This window comes from Natrix helvetica (assembly GCF_964273705.1).
Source record: "Natrix helvetica genome assembly, chromosome: 1".
NCBI lineage: Eukaryota > Metazoa > Chordata > Lepidosauria > Squamata > Natricidae > Natrix > Natrix helvetica.
Window position 1 is genome coordinate 318,681,596 of NC_138548.1, and position 27,007 is coordinate 318,708,602.

Sequence of the window (27,007 nt, forward strand, 5' to 3'; positions counted from 1 at the left end):
GCTTTGAAATGGAGATGAGCACCGCCCCCTACAGTCAGCAACGACTAGCACATATGTGCGAGGGGAAGCTTTACCTTTACCTAAATTGAATGTGGAATGGCGTACTTATGTGCATAATGAAATGAGAAAACATAAGGTCAAGAATGAATGGGTGCTGAATGAATGCGGACACTTACTCAACAAAAGTTGAGTAAGTGACCAGTATGAGAGAAACACACTGAAGGGATTAAGTCATATAAAGAGAAAGACTGAAGGTGGAATTGCATAGCAAACACATGAAGAAAAGTGAGGAAGATTGAGGAAATCATGATTGAGCATAGTTGATGAATTCTCAAAAAGAAAAAGGTGAAAGGTTTAAAAAACAAAAGAAATTGGTATCTGGATGTAGAAGAAACAGACGATTTGCAAGGTTGAAGAAGAAAAGTGTAATAAATGATGCTTGTGATAATTTTTTTCCATTTCTTATTTGTACTGATTTCTTTTTTCATGTGTGCTTTCTGTAACGTTGTTTACCCTGAAAGACTATAGAGTGAGGTGTTTGCATGTACGTATTATTATCCTACATTATAGCATTATAGTTCAGCAGGATTATGATGATAATGTGATGACAAGAGCAACAACAGGGAGGAGTAATTCAGGGAAGCTGATTTCCTAATTTTTGTAGCAACTTTTTATTACTTTGGTGTGTTGTGTTTCCTGTATAATCTAGAATTGGAATCTAATGTTATAAATAAACCTTTTATCTTAGGTGAAGATCCCCTTGCTGATGATCAAAATGAACGTGATATTAATTCTGTTGCTGGGGTCTTAAAATTATATTTCCGGGGACTGGAAAATCCACTCTTTCCTAAGGAAAGGTTTCAGGATTTGATATCTACTATAAGTAAGTAATTGAATTACGTCAGTTTCTTGATTTTTGCATATTATTGTAATGTGGTGGTAAAGGTGCTTATGCGAAGTAAACCATTATTTTACACCAGGGGTGTCAAATTTGATTTCATTGAGGGCTGCATTGGAGTTGTGTTTCACCTTGGGGGGGGGGCGTGGCCAGGGGGCATGACCAGTTCAACATCACTCATGTTGGGGGCATCTGTAGAAGCCTGAGCGCTCTGCCAGCGAAAATGGGCTCCCGAGCTCTGTTTTCAGCTGTGACAGCCTCCTGCAACCTCCACCAGCAAAAACAGAGCTTGGGAGGGCCACCTGCGGCCCTTGCAAACTCTGTCTTTAGCTGTGATGGCCTCCTGCTACCCTCCCAAACTCAGTTTTCATTGGCAGAGGCACCGCAGGCCTTTGTTGTTTCCAGGGTGGCCCCAAGGGTCAGATCTAAGCACCCCACGGGCTGGATCTGGCCTCTGGGCCTTGAGTTTGACACCCCTGACATAGCTTTGCATTATTGCCAATCAATCTTCTATAGTTTATTGCATAAAAAGTGGTTATAAACATGGCTAAGAGTAATGTGCGGTACGACAAAAAACCAATTTTATTTGTAATGTAAGTTGAATCACTTGGCAGAATATCGTGTTATGTACATTGCAGGGTATTTGCATATCCATATTGCCATGTAATTTATAATGTATTGTGTGGTTGAGAATGAAGCTCCCCTTCCTATTTTCTTTATTATAAGCAAGAAGCTAAAATATCCTTTCAGTAGGAAAAAAATTGTGGGAATTTTATAAAAACTGCATTCTTGTAAGCAATATCAGTAATATGAATTCAAGGACCAATTTAATTGCATTTTAGTGTTCCATATTGCTTTTAAGTATTATTTGTAATATCTTGTTTATATTACTGAATGCCCTGTTGATTTTTCTGTTCATATATATTGTGGAAACAAGCTTACAAATAAAATGAAACTTGACCTTTCTTATATTAAATTTATTTTTTCCTTTGTTTAGACTTTTTATTAATAGAGAAAAAAGTTCTGATTTCTGAACAGTAAGGCCTGTAGAAAAAAGCATACTTGAACTAATCTGTAATGTCATTTAACTATCCTCCTCTTTGCAATTTATTTTGTATGCTTCATTGGTTGTTGTTTGGGGAATCATCCTTATTAAAGAGGAACATTTTTCTTATCTTCCTCACTTTCTTTATCTTAATACTGTACTGTTTTTATCTAGTTTTTTTTTTAATGATAATGGTCACCCATGAGGTTTAAGGTTTGCACACTCTTCTTAATCCTAACCCCAGTTGTATATTGTATAGTGCATTCATTACTTAGAAGATCATCAAGGAAATGTTGAATTGTTTTTGATCTGCTAGATCACAGGTGTGAAACTCGCCATGTCACATTGCTGTCACGTGACGTTTTGTGATGTTTTCCCCCTTCCCGGAGCTGGGATAGGCATGGCCTGTGCATGACAGATCCAGCCCTCGGGCCGCCAGTAGATCATTTACTTTGTCAGCAATGTTCCTTGGTGACCTAATAGATGCCTTTGTTTGTGGATGGTCGTGTGATGCAGCATTGAACTAATGGTCTCCTTTCTATGGTTAAGATGTCCATGGTTGTGTTGGATCAACTGAGCATTCCATCCACAGCAGAATTAAAGAACCTGAAAGCAATATTAGGTTTAAAAATATACTAATATCAAGGGCAATATTATAAAATAAACCTGGAGAACATTAGCCTCCTGGCAAGATGCAACAGGCAATTTCAGACTTATTAAAGATTATTTCTTATATAAAGAAATTTATAAGCACATAAAAAATATTAAATAGAGATGGGGGATCAACTGTTACCCTACTGCAGTTAGCAATTATTTGTGGCATTCTGCTTCACTGAACATAAGCAGTATATAAAGACATGACATCTATTATTGAGTTCAGTATTAGATATACTCTGCAGAAGCTAACAATAAGGCTACTGAAACTTCTGTATATATTCATTGTCTCACAAGGCTATCTCATAAGTCATTTCACCAATCGCTTGCAGCAGTGAAAAACTACCTGCTGTGATTAAATGACTGGATGGCTTTTATTCATTACAATTCCTGTCATACTTTCTGAATTTTTGCAAGTTCCTTACTTATGGAGATACTTAAGATTTATTCATGCATATTACAAAGAAGAAGAAAAAAGAAATATTCCAAAAATTGGAATGGGTAGGAAAACCAAATCACCCCTCATTCCAAATTTGAAGGTTCTACTTCCACAAAAATACATTTTGAAATTGTGCAGATTCTTTATTTCTATGCTGTGTGCCATTTTTATAGTCCTGCTGATTAAATAAATTTTTAAAAGCTCCTCTCCTGCTTCTAAAAACTCCATACACAAAGAACTAAAATTTCTGTGACTGAGCTTTCTAGACCTTACATCAGGGGTGTCCAAACTTGGGAACTTTAAGACTTGTGGACTTCAACTCCCAGAATTCCCTAGCCAGCTATGCTGGCTGGGGAATTCTGGGAGTTGAAGTCCACAAGTCTTAAAGTTCCCATGTTTGGACACCCCTGCCTTACATCCTCTCTTGCTAAGTCCTATTAGGAAAATTTATGCACAAATCTTGAAGAAATGGTATACTATTCCCAAACCCTTGTTTACAAACAAGTAAATAAATTAAAAGAGAGAGGAATAAGTGCATTGTTTTAAAAAAAAGTCTGGCTGAGGAATTCTCAGAATGAAGTCCATACATCTTATAGTTGCAAAGTGTTGGGAAACACTGCTTTAAAATAAATCAAAACCTCAATATCTAAAAGCTGGTTGTAAACAACAATTGTTGAACCAATTTATTTTGTATCTGGCAGGTGCAATTCCCTCAGATCAGGTGCTTTTAAGCCATTTTTTGTCGTAAGATATAAATAGTAATAGCACTTAGACTTACACATTTCACAATGCTTTACAGCCCTCTCTAAGCTGTTTACAGAGTAAATATATTGCCCCCAACAATCTGGGTCCTCATTTTACCAACCTTGGAAGGTTGAATCAACCTTGAGCCGGTGAGACTACTGAACTGCTGGCAGTTGGCAGTCAGCAGAATTAGCCTGCAAAACTTCATTCTAATCACTGTGGCACCACAAGTCTTAAATAAAAATAATAAAATAACCTCTGAAGCAACATTAGTCTGTAAATTATATCTACTATCCAGTAGTTTTGACATGACCATAATTGAGCTCAGAATTATAGTCATAAGTCATGTTGGTTATTAAGCAGTTCACCATATGACTGCATAAGATTTTATGACTTTTTTTTTGCAGCAATGGTTAAGTAAACATCACAGCCATTAAGTATATCCATTGTCCACAATGGGTGGTTTTCTTTGCCAGAAACAGGAAGTAAATGGCAATTTCTGACAAAAAAACCATTATAAATCATAATCATATGACTTGGGATGCTGCATATGGCCATGGAGTCAGGCCGCTGAGCTTCTACAATCATGTGACCTAAAGGGGGAACATTGTAACTTCAAATCCAGGTTATATTTAGCCCTATAGGGGAGGTCTGCCATAGCTTGGTCACTAAGCAATCAATTGTAAGTCAAGGACTACCTGTGGTGACCAACAGAAGAAGTACCACCATCCTCACCATCTGTCCAGTCAGTTTGTTTGTTTTGAGGAGGAATTGCTGGTCTTGGATCCAAACTTTCTTTGGTCAGTTCTAATGCTAATTTTGTCACCTAATAATGTAGTGAATGTACACAACATCTCTTCTCAGTTCTACTCTTGGATTACTACCATGTACTACCGGATCTTATTTTCTTTGACCCCCGAAATAAACGCTTGGCCTTATTTTCGGGGAGGTCTTATTGTTTTTGAGGTGCAGGAGGCAGCAAGCTTGGTCACCTCATGGCTGCTGCTATATTGCAATATTTTGGGGGAAGGCTTATTTTCGTGCATGCGCTCAAAGGCCCGATTGGGTTTATTATCGAGGGAGGGATTACTTTCGGGGAAACAGGGTATGTCTTTATTGGACAGTTTTCCTACTTGTTCGAGGAAGGGCAGCTTGATGTGCAAGGAGGAGGAAGTCCCTGTCCTGCAAAATAGCAGACTGTTTTGGGAAATCGACTCCCAAGTTGTTTGTATTTGATAGTGTCTGTAAGAAATCCAGTCAACCGCTTGACTTGTTCTGTTATCATTTCTGTTACTGTGATCTGCTTCAAGTCCAAGGTACAGTAAACACATGTTGGGGTGCATGTACGAATAAATACCATACTTTTTGGAGTATGACACACTTCCCCCTCCCAAAAGAGGGTGGAAATGTTATACACTGAATACAGCCATTTTTGGCCTCTGGAAACCCCGCCCTGCGCATCCTGATTTCACCAAAAACAGGCTTGTTTTCACAAAAATGGGGTGCGCAGAGGGCTTGGGAAGCCTGTAGAGTTCTCCTAGGTGTTGGGGAGGGCATAAACATGATGCATGAGGGGTTTGGGAGGCAAAAAAACAAGCCTGTCTTTCACAAAAACAGTGTTTTTGCCCTCCCCAGCCCTCAGGAGCACTCTGCAGGCCTCCCAAACCCTCTTTGCTGCCCCATTTTTGTGAAAAACAGGCCACTTTTTGGCCTCCCAAACCCCCCAGGAGTGCCATTTTTGCCCTCTCCAGCCCCTAGGAGCACTCTGCAGGGCTCCCAAACCCTCTTTGTGTTCCGTTTTTCACAAAAACGGGGCATGCAAAGGGTTTGGGAGGCTGCAGAGTGCTCCTAAGGGCCAGGGAGGGCAAACACTTTTTTTTTTCTTTTTTACCTCTTCGAAATCTTGATGCATCTTCTACTCCACTGTGTCTTACAGTCCGAAAAATACGGTGAATAAATGAGAGGTTGAATCTGAACACACGTTTCATTTGTATGTTACAGAAATTGAAAACCCTGCTGAAAGAGTACACCAGATCCAGCAAATTGTTATCACCTTGCCACGAGCTGTCATCATTGTAATGAGATACCTCTTCGCTTTCCTTAACCAGTGAGCATTTCCTTTAACTATTTACTTTGAATGAAGCTGTAGTAGCTTTCCCTGTTCAATACTTTCCCCTTTCATTGTTCTCTTTTTCCTCAAACCCAGCACTGGGCAAAAGGGAGAGGTGCCCCTTGACCATCATTACTTGTAATTGTTGCCTTTTGACCAGCTGGAGGAAATGCCTATAGAGAACTATGTGTGTAGTACTTGAAGCTTGGTGTCGTAGCTGTGGGTTACTTGTATTTGCAGCTTGTCGCAATACAGTGATGAGAACATGATGGATCCCTACAATCTAGCCATCTGCTTTGGACCAACTTTGATGCATATTCCAGATGGGCAGGATCCAGTGTCCTGCCAGGCTCATGTCAATGAGGTCATCAAAACCATCATAATCAATCACGAGGCCATCTTCCCTACCCTCAGGGAACTGGAAGGACCTGTTTATGAAAAATGCATGACTGGTGGGGAAGAGTACTGGTAAGAAACTTGGGAATGAAATATATGCCTTTAGCATCTTAAGAAGGTTAGGAATTTCTTCTTTTTAAAGTGTGGGATGCTTATTTCAGATGTTCTTAATTTAAATAGTAAGATGATACAGGGCTATTTCTCTGCTCAAACTGGAATGGATTGTTGTGCATGTCTGAACTGTAAGGAATAATTATTTTTGTTTCTAAATCTCTTGAGTTGCCCAACAAGGTTTTAAATAATAATGTGCTAATGGAGTGTAGGAACCCAATGGAAGTTAGAGCCTAATTCATTTTCAAGTCTTTTGAGAACATAAAAGGAGATTGCTTGGAACCAGTTTCACTCAGTCCAACCTTCTTCTTTTTCCATAGGGGAAACCCAAATTCTTTTTTAATAACCCATAATCAGGGCATGGGTTTGATCTATTACTCCCTACTGCCCTTGTTCTCAATCAATTGATATTAGTTTATTTTCTCCGAATGTGGAGTTCTGTCTTATTTTTTTAAAGAAGCTATCTGTCTCTTGCCACCTTTTTTTGTTTCACCGATTTTGCTTTTTTAGGACTTGTAGTATTTATTCCAGCATGAGGAAATGCTGTGATCCAAATATATACATTCTTCTATCAAGAGTTGTAATCTTTAGCACACATTTTGATGCATTAGTAAGATTTGCTTAGATACAAGTGACAAGACTTTTCAGGTAGAAACCTCATTTTCTCCTTTTGTCCACACTGGTGAGGCTTAGGGCACCACAGTTGGGTTGCTGGGGACAATAGGTCAGCCATATGTTTCCTAATTCTTCTTTAGACAGAATAAATATAATTCTCTTTTTATCTTATGTCCATTAACTGGAGTCATCTTTTCCATCAACTTTACATTATTTTGAATACAAGTTACTATTTAAAGATTGTTTCCTGGCTATATGACACTTTGTCCTTAAGTGAAATCAGGTCTTTCTTTAGTCTCTCTTGATTATAGCTGCCACAACTCTTACTGGTTGCAGTTCATGGGAGTTGAAGTCCAAAACTTATAGAATGCACCAGGTTGCCAAAGGCATGGGTTAGATTTTAATTATTGGGTTCATCATGAAGTCATTGCTTGCATTAGAGCAAACAGTGAAGGTTCTTAAAAGCATTTATTTTACAATTCACTCTTGTTTAACAGTTCATTGTCTTGATGGGCTTAGCAATTACACTAAACTAATAATTATTCCCAAGCTAACAATTAAATCCTATACATGTCTACTCAGAAAAAAGCCCAGTTGAATTCAGTGGGACTTGGTCCCAGGTAAGTCTAGATGAATGAAGCAATCTTGAGAGAGAAAAACTGAAAAAGAACTGAAAGTATTTTAAACCACAATGAAGCTAAGACCAACACCCCTAGCCTAAAGCCCATTTTTCCTTATTATGACATGGTGGCTCAGTGATTAAGATACTGGGCTTGTTGGCTGGAAAGCCGGAAGCTTAGGTTCAAGACCAAAGCTCCATGCAACGGGGTGATTTCCTGTCCTTCTCCCAGCTCCTGCCAAACTAGCAGTTTGAAAGCATACAAATGCAAATAGATCAAAAGGTACCACATGGTGGGAAAATAATAATGCTGTATGACATCATAATGGCCACATGACTATGGAAATGTCTTCTGACACACTGACTCAATGGTATTGAAACAGAGATGAGCACTTCCTCCTATAATCAGCAAAGACTAGTAGAGTAAAAATCAGCAGGGACATCTTCACCTTTTATTACTTATTTTACTCAAGTCAATCAAGCAATGATCAGCCTTTTGGCTTAATCGCTGTACTCTAGTTTTTTGGAATCCCAATTAATCAGGACACTAGAAAACTAAACCATGGCCATTCATTCTGAAAGATCCTCACCACTTCCAGGTTGTAGATAATAAAATTCGTGTAAATGTATCCATGAAGGCATAAGGAGTTGATCATGACTTGAAGGAAACTTTACATGTAGCTGCCAACTGTTTCAGTTTCAATAGGTTTCCAGCAGTTTTTCATGTAATCATCTACATCAGGGGTGTCAAACTCAAGGACCATGGCCGGATCCGACCCGCGGGGTGCTTAGATCTAGCCTGTGGGGCCACCCTGGAAACAGTGAAGGACTGGCCCGCGGTGCCTCTGCCAGTGAAAACGGAGCTTGAGGGGGCTGCATGTGGCCCTCCTGAGCTCCATTTTCACTGGCAGAGGGTAACAAGAGGCTGTTGCAGCTGAAAATGGAGCTCAGGAGCCTGTTTTCATTGGCAGGTGCCCCCAATACAAGTGACGTTGAGCTGGCCATGCCTACCTTGGCCATGCCCACCCCGCCCCCTAAGGCTAAACATAACCCTGATGCGGCCCTCAATGAAATTAAGTTTGACACCCCTGACCTACATGGTCTTTGCCCAACTATCTGGGGGCAACTATCTGGGACACTTTGCTCCAGAAAGTGACTTCCATCCTGGACTCCTCACTTCTGGTTTCTACAGCAATGGAGAACTTAAGATGGCTGTTCTTGAAAAGAAGGGCAATCCTGACTGGTGACAGAAGCCACTTAGGATGGTTGTAAAACTTGGTGTGAAAAAGCACAAAGCAGCCTTTTCTTAAATCAATTGTTAGCAGGAATGGGAACAAAAAACAGCAGGAGCAGATGGTGATGATAGCAACGACAGTTTATCTCATGCTGTCTAGCTCCTACTTTCCAGGTACCAGTGCATTCTTAATGGCCTTTTGTGACAGACTTAAATCTTAAGGAACAGATCAATGAATGTCTGCTTCCATTAGATCTGTTATATAAAATGGGACAAGTCCACAAAGACTGTGTTCCCTATTAGGTCAGCTTAAAATTTCTTCTCAAACACAAAACAGATGTTCCCATCCTGCTAAGGTGAAAATGTGGCTAGCAGGCAATGGCTATGTCAGTTTCTTGGCATGGGCCCATTAATCGATAACCAGTCTTCTGCTACATAATTAGTACTTCAGTTCTGAATAATGGGAGAATGTAGGATTATGCCTTCAATCCTAATGATCGTTCCTTGAACAAATATATTACACAGATTGCCATGAGAAGGAAATATGTAAACGAAGAATAAACAAGTTCCACCAACATTGTTTTAGACTTTTCTTTGAATTAGCTCTGATACCTTTAAAGAACTTTTTTAAATCACTGCATAAAATACAAGACAATAGAAACCAGGGTCTAGGACAACTCGCAATGACCAACATGCCATGGCTATCTCACCACTGGCATCTTGCCACAGTCATCTTGCCTTCGGCCAACTCACCGTGGGACAACTTGCCCTAGATAATTCCATGCGGGATAACTCAAAACAATAAATGCTGTCCACCACTGTTTCCTTGATATTATTTCCATTTTTCTCAATGGAAATAATGTTGAAGAAACAGTGGCAGATAACATTTATTGTGTTGAGTTTTCCCGCATGGAATTGTCCCTTGGCAAGATGGCCATGGTGGGTTGGCTGTGCCGAAATAGCTGTGGCGAGTTATTCCTTTTCATAGGAACCAGGCCCAGGTCCTACTGCAAGATGGGGGAAGCTTTTTAATTCACTTGGTGCAGAACAAGTAAACAGATTACTATCAACAACTGTTTAATGAAGGGCTCTTACACTTTGAACCGGAGTACGCTGCAACAGCCCTTTTCTTTAGGATCAAAACTCTCATTGTATAGATGCTGCCATCAGGTGCCACTACTGTCAGACATCAATCAACTCTCATGCTTGTGCTTATTTCTGAGAAAGAACTGTATATATTTCCAACAAGACATTCAGCTTGCCACCATTGGGGGGGGAGGGAAGTGAAAATATTTTCCCTCCATGGCAGTTAAGTCATGACAGCTTAAATAGTGGCTTAGGACTGTTTGGCATTTTCAGAACTCACCCAACTACACCAATGTTTATGCCATTTCTCAAGTGAAGCATAATGGGCAAGATGGCATTATATTTGGCTACTGGTAGTGCCACCCATCATTGTTGCTATATTGTTACAATGAAAACTGCTTAATTGGGCTGTTCTTACTATATGGAGAAAGAAGGATAGGAGGAGCAGTAAACAGTATGATATTGAACAACAGAAATACAATGGAAGCAGAAATGTAGTAGTAGATTTGTTGAAGGTAAAATGTATTACAAACTAATCCTAGCAGGAGTCATGTTCATCCAAGATATTCTTTTGAATGTGTGTGTGTGTGTGTGTGTGTGTGTGTGTGTGTAGATTTTCACGGGTGTAGGTATGCTGGTTTTGTTGTATTCGGGTCTTTTCCCGTGTAAGATTGAGATTGTCTTTGCAACGTTTGGGATGGCAGGTGAGATCCTGCCAAAACGTTGCAAAAAGAATCTCAATCTTACACAGGAAAAGACCCGAATACAACAAAACCAGCATGTGTATGTATATGTATATGTATATGTGTATATGTGTATGTATGTATGTATGTATGTATGTATGTATGTATGTATGTATGCAATTCTGAAATTGTTCAGAGAAAATTGAAGTTTCCTGCCATTACTTGTTAGTAAGGAGCCCACATCTCTTTTCCCCTTTAATCCCCATTTTAAAAACCTCAGTGCATTTATTTATTCCACTTTTGATTCCAGTGACAGTCCACACAGTGAACCTGGCACTATTGATGAAGGAGATCACGACAATGGCACAGAGCCACACACCAGCGATGATGGTGAGTGTAGAACCCAGACATGTTTCTACAAAAAGCTACCAATGTTCACATGGTAGAATGCTAACATGCATTTAATAATTAACCAAATTTCCCTAGATTAACATATGGCTGTTTGCAGGGGAGGATGTCTCTCTCTGTTTGACACTGCCAATAGGTATTGATAAAATTCCTTGAAATATGTGTGATTGACGTAGGGATGGGATTTTTCTACTGCTGTCATGATTGAATTCCAAGGCAATATGGAAGTTATTCGGACAGCCTGCTTAATGAGTTAAAATTCTATTTTACATGAAAGTGATGCCTCCAGTTTGATTGTTATTTTACATAGCTCCGGTTTTATGGTAAGAAAAGGAAATGGAAAAATGTTCTTTGAAAAAAAAAAGTCTTGAGCATCCAGGATATCGATGCTTGTAAGTGCTTGATTTGCAACAGTTCATTTAGTGACCATTTGAACTTACAGCAGCACTGAAAAAAGTGACTTACAACCATTTTTCACACTCGTGACCATCGCAGCATCCCTGAGGAATTCTATTCCCTCATTCCATGTTATATTTATATCTATTTATGTCCATTTTTAGGGATGCAGTGGCTAAGATGCTGAGCTTGTCGATCAGAAAGGTTGGCAGTTTGGCAGTCCGAATCCCTAGTGCCGCATAACGGAGTGAGCGCCCATTACTTGTCCCAGCTTCTGCCAACCTAGCACTTCGAAAGCATGTAAAAATGCAAGTAGAAAAATAGGAACCACATTTGGTGGGAAGATACTAGCGTTCCATGTGCCTTCGGCATTTAGTCACGCCGGCCACATGACCATGGAGATGTGTTCGGACAACGCTGGCTCTTCAGCTTTGAAATAGAGATGAGTACTGCCCCCTAGAGTCAGGAATGACTAGCATATATGTGTGAGGGAAACCTTTACATTTGCTTATGTCCATTTACTTTTGAATGCTAACTTTCAGGACACATTTTTTCTGAATCTGCACACATAATATAGCTATTTGATTACACCCCCCCCCCCAAAAATGATTTAGACATCAGTATAAAGTAATATGCCTAGAAACAAATGTTGGCTTATTTTACCATTTAGGAAACCTTATGATAGAACCCTGTATTTTACCTGAACTTAGCATGTCCCTGTTTCATTTGTTTTTATGGCTTTTAGTTCCATTAATTCTTTCTCTTTAGTGATGCAAATATCCAAATCCCGTATCTTACCAGTACAAGTTATGGGAAAATTGACATAATTGTTTATTGGAACTAAGGGCATAAGAGGAGAAAAGGATAAGTCAGCTAATTGAAGATGAATGTTTGAAAGGAGCAGGGTGATGTCAACCTTCATTTTTCAGTGTGGGTGACAAACAGCCTCTCTTGACTGAAAAAGTTGAAGCAAGCAAGCTTCCATTTAAGCAATTTTATGCCTGAATGGTTATGTTAATAGTTTTGATTGGAGTTTCTGGGTGATTAACCATAACACAAGCATGGAGAGGAAGAGCTGTTTTATTTTAAGAATTTATATAACATCTCTGAGTCTAATTCCACATACCTGGTCCAGCGTACTGATGGGGAATTAGATATTTTATCTAGATTGTGTGGCTATTTTTGGAAGTCATCTTGGCACTATATATTACTACTAAAAGTTGCTTCATTTGAACCACACAAAAGCAGATATTGTAAGGTAACCGTTCCCAAATGCCTCTCTTCAGACATTCAGGGCCACAATTCCCATATAATGTCCAGCTGATGTTAAAGAGCATTTTAGCAGAAAATGTAGAGGCCCAGCTAATTTAGACTGAGGGCTATTTCTCAGTATTACTGTACCAAGATGATAACATATGAAATCTGTTTCATAAGAAGTCTGTTACTTTCTGCCTTTAAACAGACAAGAACATTAAAATTGTTCTGCTGGATCTGATTAAGGTTCATGTTATTCAACATTCTGGTTTGAATGGCAGTCAGCCAGGAGTTTATTAAAAAGATGATGCTTCATAGTACGCAGAACTGTTTATTACTGCATTAGATAGCCCTGTATAAATTTCTTCAAACTATAGAGATGTATTTTGGGGGCTAGGGCTAATAAACTTGGGTATTTTTATTTTATTTGCTGCTTTTCGCTGGAGATAGATTATAACTTTTAAAAAGAGATATGCTTCTCCCATTTTTGCCTCTGATAAACAGCTTTTATTAGAATTTCATCAGAAGTGATGATTGATTTGATTGTGTGCCACCAAGTTAAGGTCAAATCACCACTTTGTCTCCTGAGGGATTTAAGCTAACTTCATATTTCCCGGGACTCTAAGATTCCACCCCCTCAATTTATCAAAATGTAGGGAATCTTATCCCAGCTGTCAGCTACTACCCCTCCCTTCCACCTGCACTTAAATTACAATGTAGTACCTTAGCATTAAGGTGACAACAGTCTCTTTCCTAGGGAAAGTAGAAAAAATATCCTTCACAGAAATACATTTAGATAAGAAACATTCACGCCGTTCCAGGAATACGTTACTGCATTAAACAAACTATAGTGAATTTTAATCAATTCTCTGTAATTTGATCTTTCTTCTACTGCTGTTCACCCAACTTTGTAGAAGTGGAACAGATTGAAGCTATCGCCAAGTTTGACTATACTGGACGATCCCCACGTGAATTATCCTTCAAAAAAGGAGCTTCCCTTCTCTTGTACCATCGGGCATCTGAAGACTGGTGGGAAGGTCGCCATAATGGCGTAGATGGTCTCATACCACATCAATATATTGTGGTACAAGACATGTAAGTAATTTTTTTTTTATCATACAGCAGTTTGTATTTGTATTCTGTAAAAAAGATAAAACTATACGATGGTCTTTTCAAGAGGCTAAATAGACACTTAGGTATATGAAGTACAATTTTTGCTTTTCTTTTCTAAGGAAAATGGGAAATTGGTATATCATTCATGGCTTTTGCCTGAGTTGGGATATTGCTGTTATTTTATATATTGATTTTCTTCTTTCCTTATCTTTCTTCCTCTCATATACATGTTTGTTTGCTATAAGCTGCATTTCAGGCAAAGAGCTATCTCACTTCTTGAACTATTAGGGTAACCCATGGGCTAATCCTTTCAGAAAATTTCCTTACCTAAACAGAGAAGCAGAGTGACTATGGGTGAACAAAAGAGCAGAGGGAATAGGAGTGATTTCCCCATTGGCATGGCTTGTGGGAAGCTGGCAGAGAGCTCATAAATCACTCTTTTTCCTCCTTCGTTCACCTGCAGAACTGCCTGTCTGTTTTCTGGGGGGAAGAACAAAGAGCTATAAACCACAAGGAAATTTTTCCCCCTCCTCATCCCATGTATCCCAAGGACTCCTTCCCTCCAAGGAGGAAAAAGGCTCGTTTGCTGACCACCAGTGCACTCAGCTAGCTCTTTCTTGCCATCAGATATTTGAGTTGCTCCTTTGTCATTCCCTCATCCACTCACCACTTTTAAGGGATTTCAAATTTTGGTTTCAGTTCTAAAGCAGGCAATCGCCACTCAACTGAGTTGCAGATGGAGGTGGCAAAGAGAGTGGGGATTTGGCTGTCTCACCTTCCCTTACACCATACAACCTCCAGGGTTCTGGGAAGTGTAGTCAAAAGACATGGTATGCTGAAGGGGCCACAACTTCCCCAAATTTCATTCCGACAGGAGTCTATCAATTAGCCCGTTGAGTTACCTTGGTTCAATAATTATTGCCCTGTACTTTCCAATTGATCAAACAGAAATTAGAATTTTAGTAGTATATAGATACGCAAATATAAAAGATCAGGACTAGCAGCAGAAGCAACGAAGATATACAATACATTGTGTTCCAGTTGTATGTGATAATACATTATGTGATCATCCATATGCAGAAGAAGCCCACAATTCTTGATGGAATCTAGGCTCTAGGAGTATAATCAAGAACATAGATATCTGCAATACCCAGTGATTTATAATGTAAATGTAATGTAATAAATGTGGAAGGGATTCTCAAAATTACAACCAACCTCAGAGTTAAATTGTCTTAGTCAAAAATAAAATTGAAAAGAATTCTAGACCACCTTTTTAGGTTTTTTATTTGCATCACAATGGGTAGTTTTAGTTTCCAAAATCTTCAAGGAAATTGTTATGCCCAAGTGACAAAATTAGAACATAATTTAGCCCAAGTCTTTTCTAGATTTTCTAGATTATTACTGTGATCCAGTAATAATCTGATATAATCTGATACCTAAATAACCAGAGAGGACCACATACTTAAGTGGTAATGAAATGAGGTTAGGAATAGATATTTCTGTTCTATCCATAAAGTATAACATGTCTTCAGGTCAAAATATAATCTCTGGTCTTCAGAATTTCTTCTAATTTTACAAGCAATAATTTTAATTATGTAACAAGAAATTCTAAAACAAACCTTCTGTTTTGGAAGCCAAGTTGACCTGGGCTCTGCGGCGGAATTTCAACTGGAGAGTTGAAATTCAATTAAGCTTGAAGGCTCTGTGTTATTCTCCCCCTCCCTATTTAAATACAGATCCTAGGCATCTACTACTAACTGTGAAGATGAAAAATGACAAACGATGTCTTAGGATGTCAAAACACAACCCCCAGCATTTCCTACATGCGTCATTGCAACATCATTTCGTCATCCATTTCATCCCTTGCTCCCCATTAGACCTCCCCACCACCACCAAATAGTTGATATAGATGATCGCTGTGGACACATTGTTGGCAACTAATTCCATTGTTGACAGCTAACCATGTTGACATTTGAAACGGTGTTATCAGTGTGATGCAGCCAATTGAGTCCTTTTTTAAAAAAAAGAAAAAGAAACATTCACTGGAATATGAAAAATATATGTGCAATGACAGCTGTGGAAACCTTTTAATTGAAAGAGCTAAGGAAGATTTTTTCTTAAAAATGCAGGCTGACCAAGACTCTTCTTTTTCTAAAACGGATTCACTAGATTCTAGAAGTGGCTGCTACTGTTTATCTATCTTTTTAACATATTCTTCTCAATAAGTTAGGGACATGCGCTAAATATTGATTGTTACCCAGTGAGGGGAAAAGAAATAGCAGTAGAAAGTATGTTTAGGCCTGTATATTTTGTACAGGGGATTTATGTAAAGTTTTCAAAGATGAGCGGCTAACAGGGTAGAAACCCAAGCTTTTCTGATATCCCTGATATACAATACCCCTAAATAATCAAATAGAATCACAGGACTGGAAGGAATCTTCTAGTCCAACCCCATACTCAAGGCAGGAGACCTTATACCAATGATGGCGAACCTTTTTCGGCACCAAGTGCCCAAACTGGAATGTGTATGTGTGTGCAAACATGCACAAGAGTCCCAGAAACTCAAAGACCAGCTGGCTGGTGCACATGCGCGTGCCGGCTACCTGGTCTTCTGATTTTCGGCACATGCATGCACACTGGCCAGGTGGTCTTTGGGTTTCTGTGGCTACGGCACGCACAAAGATCAGCTGCCCGGTGCGCATGCGCAAACCGGAAACCAAAAGAGCAACTGGCGATGGTGCACATGCCCACAAAGAGCAACCTCTGGCATGCGTGCCTTAGGTTTGCCACCACGGCCTTATTTCATCCTGTACAATGACTTTACAATGGCTTCTTTAAAACCTCCAGTGATGGAGCACTCACAACTCTGGGAGGCAAGCTGTCCATTGATTAATTGTTTTCCCTGTCAGGAAATTTCTTCTTAGTTCCAGATTGGATTTTAATGAGTTCCAGCCATTCCTTTTTGTCCTGCTTTCTGGGGCTTTGGAGAACAAGTTGATCCCTTCTGTGACAGCCCTTCAAATATTGGAAGACAGCTATCATGTCACCCCTACTCCTTCTCTTTGTTAGGCTAGACATAACTAGTTCCTTTAACTCTTTATTGTACAGGTTAACCACAGCAAATCCATTGCTGTTTTACCCGCCCGCTGGCACAAATTAATGAACAAGTTTTTCTTTCCTAAGTATGAAGCATTAAACTCAGCCTAACAGAGATTTTTGTTATTCACAGGGATGATGCCTTTTCCGACAGCCTTAGCCAGAAGGCAGACAGTGAAGCAAGCAGTGGACCTCTGCTGGATGATAAAGCCTCATCTAAGAATGACATACAGTCTCCAACTGATCATCTTCCAGACTATGGATTTGGAGGAGTAATGGGACGGTAAAAAAAACCCAATATTTTATTCTCATTTGGATGCAATTATCTCTCTTCCCCATTCTTTTCTCACTACAGGCATGACAATTTGAATACGTAGATTATAGGAAAGTTGTGAGTTGACTTGCACAATTAACGTCACATTTAAACTGGAAGAAGTAGGGATATTGATTTATTTCACTGTGTCCACTATAAGCCAGTAGACTTTAGGTTGCTTATTATAGTGTAAGCAACAAAAATAATCTTAAAAATTATGATAACGTGAAATTATTAAAATTATTAGCACCTGCAAAAACATTAAACTCGAAACATATAGTGAAGAATGATAGTATCCATTGTTTTGTAAAGGTTAGAAGTGAGCCACAGGGTTCAAGCCATTGTATAACACTATAGCAGCCATTGAAAAGACTTGCTTCTTCTTCACTCTCATAATTGTAACTTCTTCAGAGACAGAAATGTGAGGAACATCATCCTGATTTGATCATAGAGGGTCATAAGAGCATGGATTCTTCTCAGAACAGACTGTCTGTCCCAAAAGTGGCTTGTACCAGTCCCTTGCAGGAATTTGCTTTGAAATAAACCTGGAAAAAAATAGGCTACCAATGCAGTGCCCACAATACTGATGTAATTCTGTTTAAATATCCCCAAGTTATGTCTATTAGAGCAAATAAAATTACAATCACAAATCTCCTGGATTAAATTTTGTAAGAAGCTGTGGCCTTCCTGTCTCTTGCGTAACAGGAGAACAAGTCAAAAAAAGAGCTGCCCAAAGAATTAAGGATATTGTAGAAGCACAAAATGATATAACTATACATAGTAAGGTGGGTAACTTGAAATGGCTGAGTAAATACAAACATACTTTTCAAGTAGACAGCTACTTGAAGTTACAACTGCCAAAATATCTTAGGGTGATATTTACGCGAGCAAGAGTCGAACAGCTTGACACAATGGTCAGATATGGAAGATTCCATTCTATACCTTACAAGGAGCCCCTCTGCAGAGCGGCAGAAGTAGAAGATTTGAGTCACCTCCTATTTGATTGGTGCTTGTATAAGGGGGTGAGAGAGAGGTACCTTGGTCTATATATCAAACAAATGACCCATTAGGATCCCCATATCAAAACAACTTACTTTTTGTGCGGCCAGAAAATAACATTTAACACAGCACAGTACTTAAACAAAATGGTTTGGTTGAGATCTGCATATGTGGGTCTGATTGGCATAGATTGCAGGGGTGATACCAAAATATAATTTTATCATATTTTATTTATATATTACATCATTGTATTCTATTCCAATTTCATTTTAGACTGTATTTTATTCCAATTCCATTTTAAATTGTATTTTATCAAATTCCATTTAATATTGCTTTTAACAAATTTTAGTAATAATTTGTTTCTGGAACTTTGCACTTTGATATGGCCCAAGGGATAATCAATAAAGACTCAATGTCAATGTCTGTTAAAATAGCTCCTACCTCTTGCAGTCATTAGCTATCCTATTTTATACTAGCTGAAATTTCGAGTTATCTTCAGAGGAACCACCCTTAACACTTACTGCAGGCATCCAGCCTCAAAGTAACAAGAGCAAGACTTAGGTGACCAGGGATCTCTGTTCCAAAAAATAGTAGTACTGCCCCTCCAGACAGAGTGGGGTGAAGGCATCTCTGATCATTGATGTTATCTGTTAAACAAGCAGAAGCCATGAAGACAGAATTCCCAGATCACAGATCTGTTCCTTCAGAAGATGTGTGACTTTATTGCAGAAAAATCAAATACAGAAAGCACACACAGATAACTGATTTAGTTGGATTCATTAACTTCTTTATATACATAATAGCAGATGAATAAATGTACAATACCAATGGTAGATTCTTTCAACGTGGTAGAAGTTACAAGCAGAACACAAGCAGGAGACAACAGTTAATTTCATTTCAGAGTTCAGAGCAGACAGAGTAGTTTCAGTTTCGATTCTCAGCACAGACTCAGATCTGTTCAAGCTCCCATTGGCTGAGTTAGTTGCTATGTCTATTCATTGGCTGATCTTGTTACCATGTCTCTCCCAGTCATGAATATTCTAACCTGCAGTTGATAATGAGCCAGATGGTTTCTGATCAAACAGTCTTGTTTTCATGGAAATCAGTCTAAGCTTCTTTCATCCCATTCATTCCCTAACAGCCTAGATAGTGAGTAAAAAAAATCATCACAGGTCAGGATAAAAATATGTATTGCTTATTTATTGATAATCCATTACCTTAAACTAATAGAAGATAGCCCGACAGCTTCAAATATCCAGATGTTAAACAACATAAGGGAGAGCCCTGTACTAGCCCACACAGGAAAGGTTCAGAGATTTGATTCTTCAACTTGACATTTCAAGGCAATCACTACATTCCCCTCTTTAAAACAGCTCTATGAACATTTACTTATCAGACCAGCTGAATTTGAAAACATGGAGCAATGATTTCACAAGAGTGTTGGTCTTATTTTCTAGGGTGAGGTTAAGATCTGATGGAGCAGCAATCCCTCGCCGTCGAAGTGGTGGTGATACGCACAGCCCCCCAAGAGGTTTTGGTCCAGGAATAGATACTCCTCCTCGAGCAGCAGCTTGTCCTAGCAGTCCTCACATGCTGCCGTTGAATAGAGGTAGGATCGAAAGCCCAGAGAAACGTAGGATGGCAACATTTGGAAGTGCTGGCAGTATCAATTATCCAGACAGAAAGACATTGAGCGACGGCCATCAACTGAGGTCTACTTGTAGCTCAACTCGGCATAGTAGTCTTGGTGATCAGAAATCACTAGAGGCTGAAGCACTGGCAGAGGTAAGAGAAAAGCTATGTAGAAACTGCATATTATAGAAATTTTAGATACATCAGATATTTAGCAATGTATTTTTTTAAAAATAAATCTATAATGGCTTGGTTTAAGGGTTATTCGTTTCTGAACTCAATGTGCATCAAGAATTCCCCAACATCAAATGGTTTATTACTTATGGTACATTCCTGTCTTTCACAATAGAAGTCTTTTTTTTAAATTACTATTTTCATATGCCTAGTGAAATTGCTGCCTTCAGAGGAAGTTAAGAATATACTCCTGGTTAAGAGTAGCCTCTCTAACACATGCTCTCACTGTTCTTCTGCATCCCCAGAACACTGCTAATCAACAGTTTTTTTTTTTTTTTTGAGGGATAGGGAGAGTTTAAATAACTCAAACTTTGTTTTTGCAGTCCTGATGAAAATCCATTTGTTGTACAACTGTGAGCCCTTGGGTTAGTGCCATGTGTATGTATGTACTTGTGTGAAGATTATGTCATAGCATCCTGTTCTGACCAAAACTTCCCGAGAGCATGAACCAAACTCCTTGTCACGACAAAAAAACCTTTTATTAATTTACTGTGAATACTGCTCATTCATATCCAGCAAAGTCTTTCAAGGGAGAATTTACAGTCACAGACCTTATCTGGCTTGGAGAACTGACAGGCCGATATCTGCAAAACTTGGCAAGGAGTCTCAGAGAGTCACAAACCAATTAAGCAAACTAATTGTCTCTTGCAAACTCCACTCTCCTTTTGCTCCTTTTTTATTTCCCCTGGGAGGGGACATTCATCATCTGGCCTTACTCACAAATTGATCCCTGTTCTTTAGCTGTTCCCTTCATCTGGCAACTGTGCGCATGCATACACTGGAAACAGGCTCCAGCTGTTCATCTGCCTCACTGATGTCTGACCCTGAAGGCAGCTGATAACTGGCATAAGGCTCTGGCCTCCTCTCTGCCTCTGACACAGAGCCCTCATCAGAGCCTTCCTCAGATTCCATGACTGGCCCATGTTCCTCCCCAATCTACTGCCGGCTCTGCTGGCGGGCCACATCACATCCAGCTGAAGCTTGGTTGATCAAGCAGGATTGGACCTGGTTAATATTAGGATGGACTGATTTGATTCCTGATTTGGATCAGAAAATGCGAGTTCTATAAGTTAGACTAAGAGGTTTTTTAAAAAAAACCTCTCTGAAGAAAGTACAATATCTCCATGAAGCCACCTGGAACTGAGCTAAACACAAAGGACATTCTCTCTATTTATCACATGAAAAAGACTCAAGCAACAGGCTGTGCGGATCTATCGAGGTCAAACGTTTTCCAGCTCAAATATTTTTCCTTATACTGTATATCAGAAGATTGCTGATTTATATCAAGGAAAAAAAATGGCAGAGGGAAATAATCTTTGCTGAGGGTTTTTAAAAAACTGAAATGGCAAATAAGCCTTTTAGTAGGTAGAATTTATGGGCTGAACATAAAATAAATGGCCATACAGTATATGTGCAGGTTCAGCTGAGCGTCTCTTTTCTTTTAGCTGCATGGGTTGCTCAAAGGTTAGCGGACCTGTTGATTTTCAGGCTGACATCTTTCGACTTTTTCTGTGTGGGTTGTTGATTGAGTGATTATGCTGTCACTTCTTAGCTTTTTTGCTTAGTACTATGACACTTTCCATTACAGAAAACCTAACGGATAGCGGCGTTCCATTTTTAAATAAAGCCACTGGTGATTTGTAGATCACTGGATTTAGTTTTAGTATTGCCATTTTCTTTTTATAGTGGAAAGGGAGCTTCCCTCTCCCCCATTTAATTTACACAGCGGTAAGCATTTCATGCCTATGACAAGGACTCTGTCCAAAGCTCTAAAAATCATTTAAACAAAAATTGGTAATTGTGTGTGTAGGCTGCTGCTTCTCAAGTTGGTAGGGAAGCAAACTGAGAAACAATTACAAATCAAGCATTTCAAAATTCTGTAACAGGTAGGGAGAACTCCAAAGAAAGGGATGATTCTTCCAACTTCTTTATCTCTGTCATAAAATGTGACATAAAGAGCCTCTTATTAATTAGCGGAGGGGGGGGGGAAGTACCAAAAATATACATTGGAGAAGAAAAGCAGTATAATGTTCAAGGAAAGGAGTAGAGTAACAAAAGGTTAGTAAAGAATTGTGAGCAATAGAGAAAAACAAACAAAAATATAATTGAAAAGAAATATGAAAAAGGAATTTTCATATATATTTCTATATAAATGCATAACAATTCCTGCAATGCAGTCAAATTTCAGATCATCCTAATGATCCCCAACCTGGTATCTTTTGATTCACAATTCTTTGGAGGCCAAAAGGCTAAGGAAGATTGGAATTAGTCTATCCTGGTTAAATTTAACCATTTCTCACTGATATTTAATGTTGGAGTGCAACCTGATATTCTGAATCTCATATAGTAGTTCACTGAATTCAACTATGCTAGAGTGCAGAATCATGCATAGTCTTGAAAACAAATTCTGCTAAGGTTGATAGCATTTCTTTCTCCGCAAACATGCATAGAGATAGAGTCGTAAAACTGTTCTAAAATGTCAGTCTATCAATGACCTTTCCCAAAATTACATAAAATGTATCTGAGTATTTTGTTCTGATGAATAGTACAGAAATAAGAAAGTGATTCATGATGACAAAGTTAAATATCACATATACAGTATTTGCGGGTTCCGATTTAGTAAAGACTATTCAGGAAAGGGATATTTGAGGTAGGCATAAATGTCAGCCTAGTGTGCAACTGCTGTTAAATAAAAAAAAAGCACAGGGCAAAAATACCAGTTCCATGGCAGGAACAGTTCAGAAGGGGATTAAAAATAAAACTGCCAATCTGTGACGTCATTATAGAAATGTATGATACGTTGCATTTGGAGCTCCATTTTGGCTTCAAGAGGTGAACTATAGAAAGAATGAATGACCGGAATGATTGACTGATTATGTGCTAACTAGTTGGTGTTGACTCTTGAAGTGACCTCGTATAGAGATACATTTCCTCCATGACTATCTGCTCCTAACTTGATCCAACAGTGCATTCTTTTTCGCTATAACGGCATCTCTCTATCTTGCTGCTTGTCATTGTCTGCTTCTCTTTCCTTCCACCTTCTTCAGAGAGCTACATGGATCTTTGCATAATGTGTCCAAAGTATGGTAATTTGATCCTGGCCATTTTTGCCTCAAGAGGAGTTGTTCAATCCATTTGTTTGTTTCCTTGGCTGTCCATAATATCCTTAGGAGTCTTTTTGAACACTGAGGTTCAAAAGCATCAATATTCTCCTTTTCCTGCTTCTTCAAAGTCCACTTCTCGTTTCCCTAGAGCAGTGATGGCTAACCTTTTCGTCGCCATGTGCCAAAAGCGTGCATGCCATACCCATAATGCAATGTGCACATGACCCCCTATGCTCCCCCCCCCCACGCATGCACATGCAACTTCCCTGTGCACCGTTTTGTGGGACCAAAAATGGTCTGGGGGGGCGCTACACCCCTGAGCTCCTCCACCCCCCATGCATGTGCGTGCAACCCCCACCTCCTCTTGCATGCATGCATGTCCCCCACATATGCCACGGCCCTGCACATTTGTGGCAGAGACCCAAAAATCAGCTGGTCAGCAGGAGACACATGTGCATGTGTGGTGGACCTGAGCTGTGGTGACAGCTTGCATGCCCACAGGGAGGGAGCGCTGTGCGTGCTATCTGTGGCGGGTGTACCATAGGTTTGCCATCACAGCCCTAGAGTGTTACAGGGAATACAATGGCTTGCACTACCACAGATTTCATAGATATAAATCCATCATGGCATCTTAATGTCTTTTCCAAGCTCTTCATTGCTGCTCTACCAAGTGCTAGTCTAAGCCATATTTCTTGACGACTTGTTCCTTTATTATTGATCGTAAAAAGTAGAAGCAATCTATCACTTCAGTAGTTTAATTATAAAGTCTAGCCAAAACAATTAGTAGGGTTAAAAAAAAAGTCTCTTACAAGCAAAAGTAAAATGTTTTGGTCTCTTTAGAATAAATTGAAGATAGATAAGAGGAATCAGACTGCACAAAATCAAATATGGGGTGGGAGAAATCCAGAGTGTTAGAATTTAGGGATCATGCACTGAAACGAAATATGACAAGAATGAGGACAGACAAAAGAATCATATAAAAAAAGCTATTGCCATCAATATATCTATGCACAGTGGAGTTTTCTTAGTAAACAGTGTTATTCACAATTCAAGTCTGACTTCTTTTAAGAGGCGCTATAGGTGTGTTTCATCTGCTGAATGTGGTGCAATCCATTATTCATTTAGTTGCTGTCAAAGTTGATCTCTCAAAGCTAAGCCTGTCTTTTTAACTATATGCAAGCAAAATACCCCAGGATCACGGTGGCGGGGACAGCAACTCCTTCCGCTGCGCTGCGGAGAAGAGCCACAGGAAGGAGGGGAATGGGACCATGTGTGCAGGAGGCTCCTCAGCGCCAGCCTCAGATCAGCACAGTCCCCTTCATGTTGGCTCAGGAAGAAGGGGAATGGGACCACATGTGCAGGAGAAGGGGACCGCAGCTTGCGCTGATCTGAGGCTGGCGCTGAGGAGCCTCCTGCACACGTAGTCCCATTCCCCTCCTTCCTGTGGCTCTTCTCCGCAGCGCAGCAGAAGGAGTTGCTGTCCCCGCCACCGCGATCCTGGGGTATTTTGCTTGCACGCTTGCAAAGATCAAAGTTGTCACAGTCCTCCCTTCATGATGATAATTTGATGACGTCACCAGCCTCACCGTACATCACTGATACATACGTACATACACACACACACACACACACACACACTGTATATTGTTAAATATATTGTTTTCCAAAAGCTTGGAACACACATACACACACACAATCTTTCTTTAAATATAAATATATATATATTGTCTGTCCGTCTGTCCATCCATCCATTATTCAATTTTTGGTCTACAAAATGGTGCAGAAGCTGTGTGCTAGCTGAGTGCTAAGGATATTACAGGCATGACAAAATAATATTTTTTGTAGTTGCCAGCAAAACATCCATTGATTCATTTGCATGTTTTCTTTGGAATGTGCGTTTAAGAGCATTTCATTTATTTCTAGAGAAGGATGTAGGTTGTAGTGTTCCTTTTGTGGTCTGACAAATCACCCTATTGGGAACATAGACCATGCTATTCTACTCATCCTTATTTCTAGATTAATATTTGTTGTTGTTGTTGTTGTGCCTTCAAGTTGGTTTTGACTCCTGGGGACTGCCTGGACAGAGATTCCTGCAGTTTTCTTCCCAAGATATTTTAAAACGATTTGCCATTGCCATGACCTAAACCCCCTTAGTACTCTGAAAGATCTTTTTCCTCAGTAGCATCATCTGGCAGTATATTGTCAGTAATTTTATATTTTCTATCCATGTGGTTTTCCTGGTAAAACTACAGGAGTGGTTTCCCATTATCTTCTCCTGCGCAGTGGGAATTGATGGCTTTGCCATTGTCACTGAAGTGATGCCTCTGACATCTTTCTATATTGCAGCTGCCCAATAGAGGTTCCTGCTTGCTTTAACTGGGCAGCTGGGATGACCTTCATGCCATGGGCACCCCTGTTGGGAATATGCACTCTTGGCATTCACTCTCTGCATTCTTCACTCATCCCTCCCAGGAACAGCTGCCCTCTCCCATGATGAAGCAGCACAGCAGGAGTCGGGAGGGGGGAATCACTCATAAATGAAACTAATTAGAAGCCAGGGCAGTTGACTTAAAATTGGTACACTATGGCTCATAAAATGTACACAAGAAAGCCAATCTGGCTCCCAATAATTTGTACCAGCTGTGGTTTTTGGACATTCTACAAGGGTAGCCCCTATTATTCTTCAAGGGCAGCAACCAATTACCGTGCCTTCTAGTCATTGAAATGGGACATGATTAATGCGTAGATGGCTGTAGCCATATCCATATGCTTCAGAAAGGGACTGAAGCTGGTACCCTGACAAAGATTTATCATGTTTTTATCTTGTTCATTTATTTTGTCTTCTTCACTCTCATTTCTTTTGTCAGTGTTTCACTCCCCTGTCCTCTTCCCCTCTTAGTGGCAGTTATTAGGCTCCAATGGCAGGGAACACTTCTCCCCAATTACTTCTACCTGGTACTTCTACTGGGTGAGGCATGTTGCAGGCCTTGTCTGCTTAGAAGTTCCATCTGACAGGATCTAGGAGAAAAAGTCTTTTCTGCCTTCTGGAACATCCCTGGTGGCAGGTGGACCCACCCAAATGCTGTATGGCATCTTATTAACCCTCTGACAACCTTGTTTTATTTATGTTAATTATTTAATGGTTTTGATTCATTTTTATATTCTGCTTTAATTGTTGGCTTTATTGCATGCCACTCAGAGAGTCCCCTTGTGTGATATGAGTGGCTGTATAAATTTGATAAAATAATAAATACATAGAAGAGATAGCTTCGTGTAAGATGCAAATACTCAGCAAGCTTAAAACCTTCCATCGAAGAAGATACTTCAGGAGACAAAAAATATTAATTAGATAAGATAGGTGGTGCTACCATCTCAGTTTTAAGCAGAACGGCTGACCTGATATTCTGCCATACCAAAACTGAAAGAAGTGGAATTGCATTGTGGAAATTAAGTTATAGTTGAAAGAGCTCACATCCATTTGAAATCAGAAATGCAGCCTCTAGGTACACTAGCCATGTTCCCTTGATATTGCATCTACTTGTTTATCAATTCTACTGTGTCCTTAATTGGATTGTATCTAAAATGTCATATTTTTATTTAGAAATTTTGAGAGTTACCTACAAAATGGGATTCAAAAATAACTTTTCACGTTCTCAGTGTGTCTCAGTGTAGTGAGCTCTTTCCAGTCTTTGCACTTCAGGTCTCTTGGGCTTCAGCTCTTACAATTCGTAGCTGGAGAACCAGCCTGGAGGAGGGTTGAATTCCTAGACCGTTGTATGAGTATGAAATGTATATGTTGTAGTTTTACGGCAAGCAGAGACTTG

General features: G+C 39.6%; 1 protein-coding gene across 2 annotated transcripts in view; it reads left to right on the plus strand.

Moving 5' to 3' along the window:
• SRGAP3 (SLIT-ROBO Rho GTPase activating protein 3) overlaps positions 1–27,007 on the plus strand; it is a 216,288-nt gene that overhangs the window by 184,252 nt on the left and 5,029 nt on the right. For both annotated transcript variants that reach the window (XM_081955048.1, XM_081955049.1), the window contains exons 15-21: positions 749–883; positions 5,782–5,887; positions 6,131–6,358; positions 10,945–11,024; positions 13,607–13,787; positions 17,035–17,184; positions 19,671–19,998. In XM_081955048.1, coding sequence (XP_081811174.1) covers positions 749–883; positions 5,782–5,887; positions 6,131–6,358; positions 10,945–11,024; positions 13,607–13,787; positions 17,035–17,184; positions 19,671–19,998 — 1,208 coding nt within the window. The remainder of the gene's footprint in view (positions 1–748; positions 884–5,781; positions 5,888–6,130; positions 6,359–10,944; positions 11,025–13,606; positions 13,788–17,034; positions 17,185–19,670; positions 19,999–27,007) is intronic.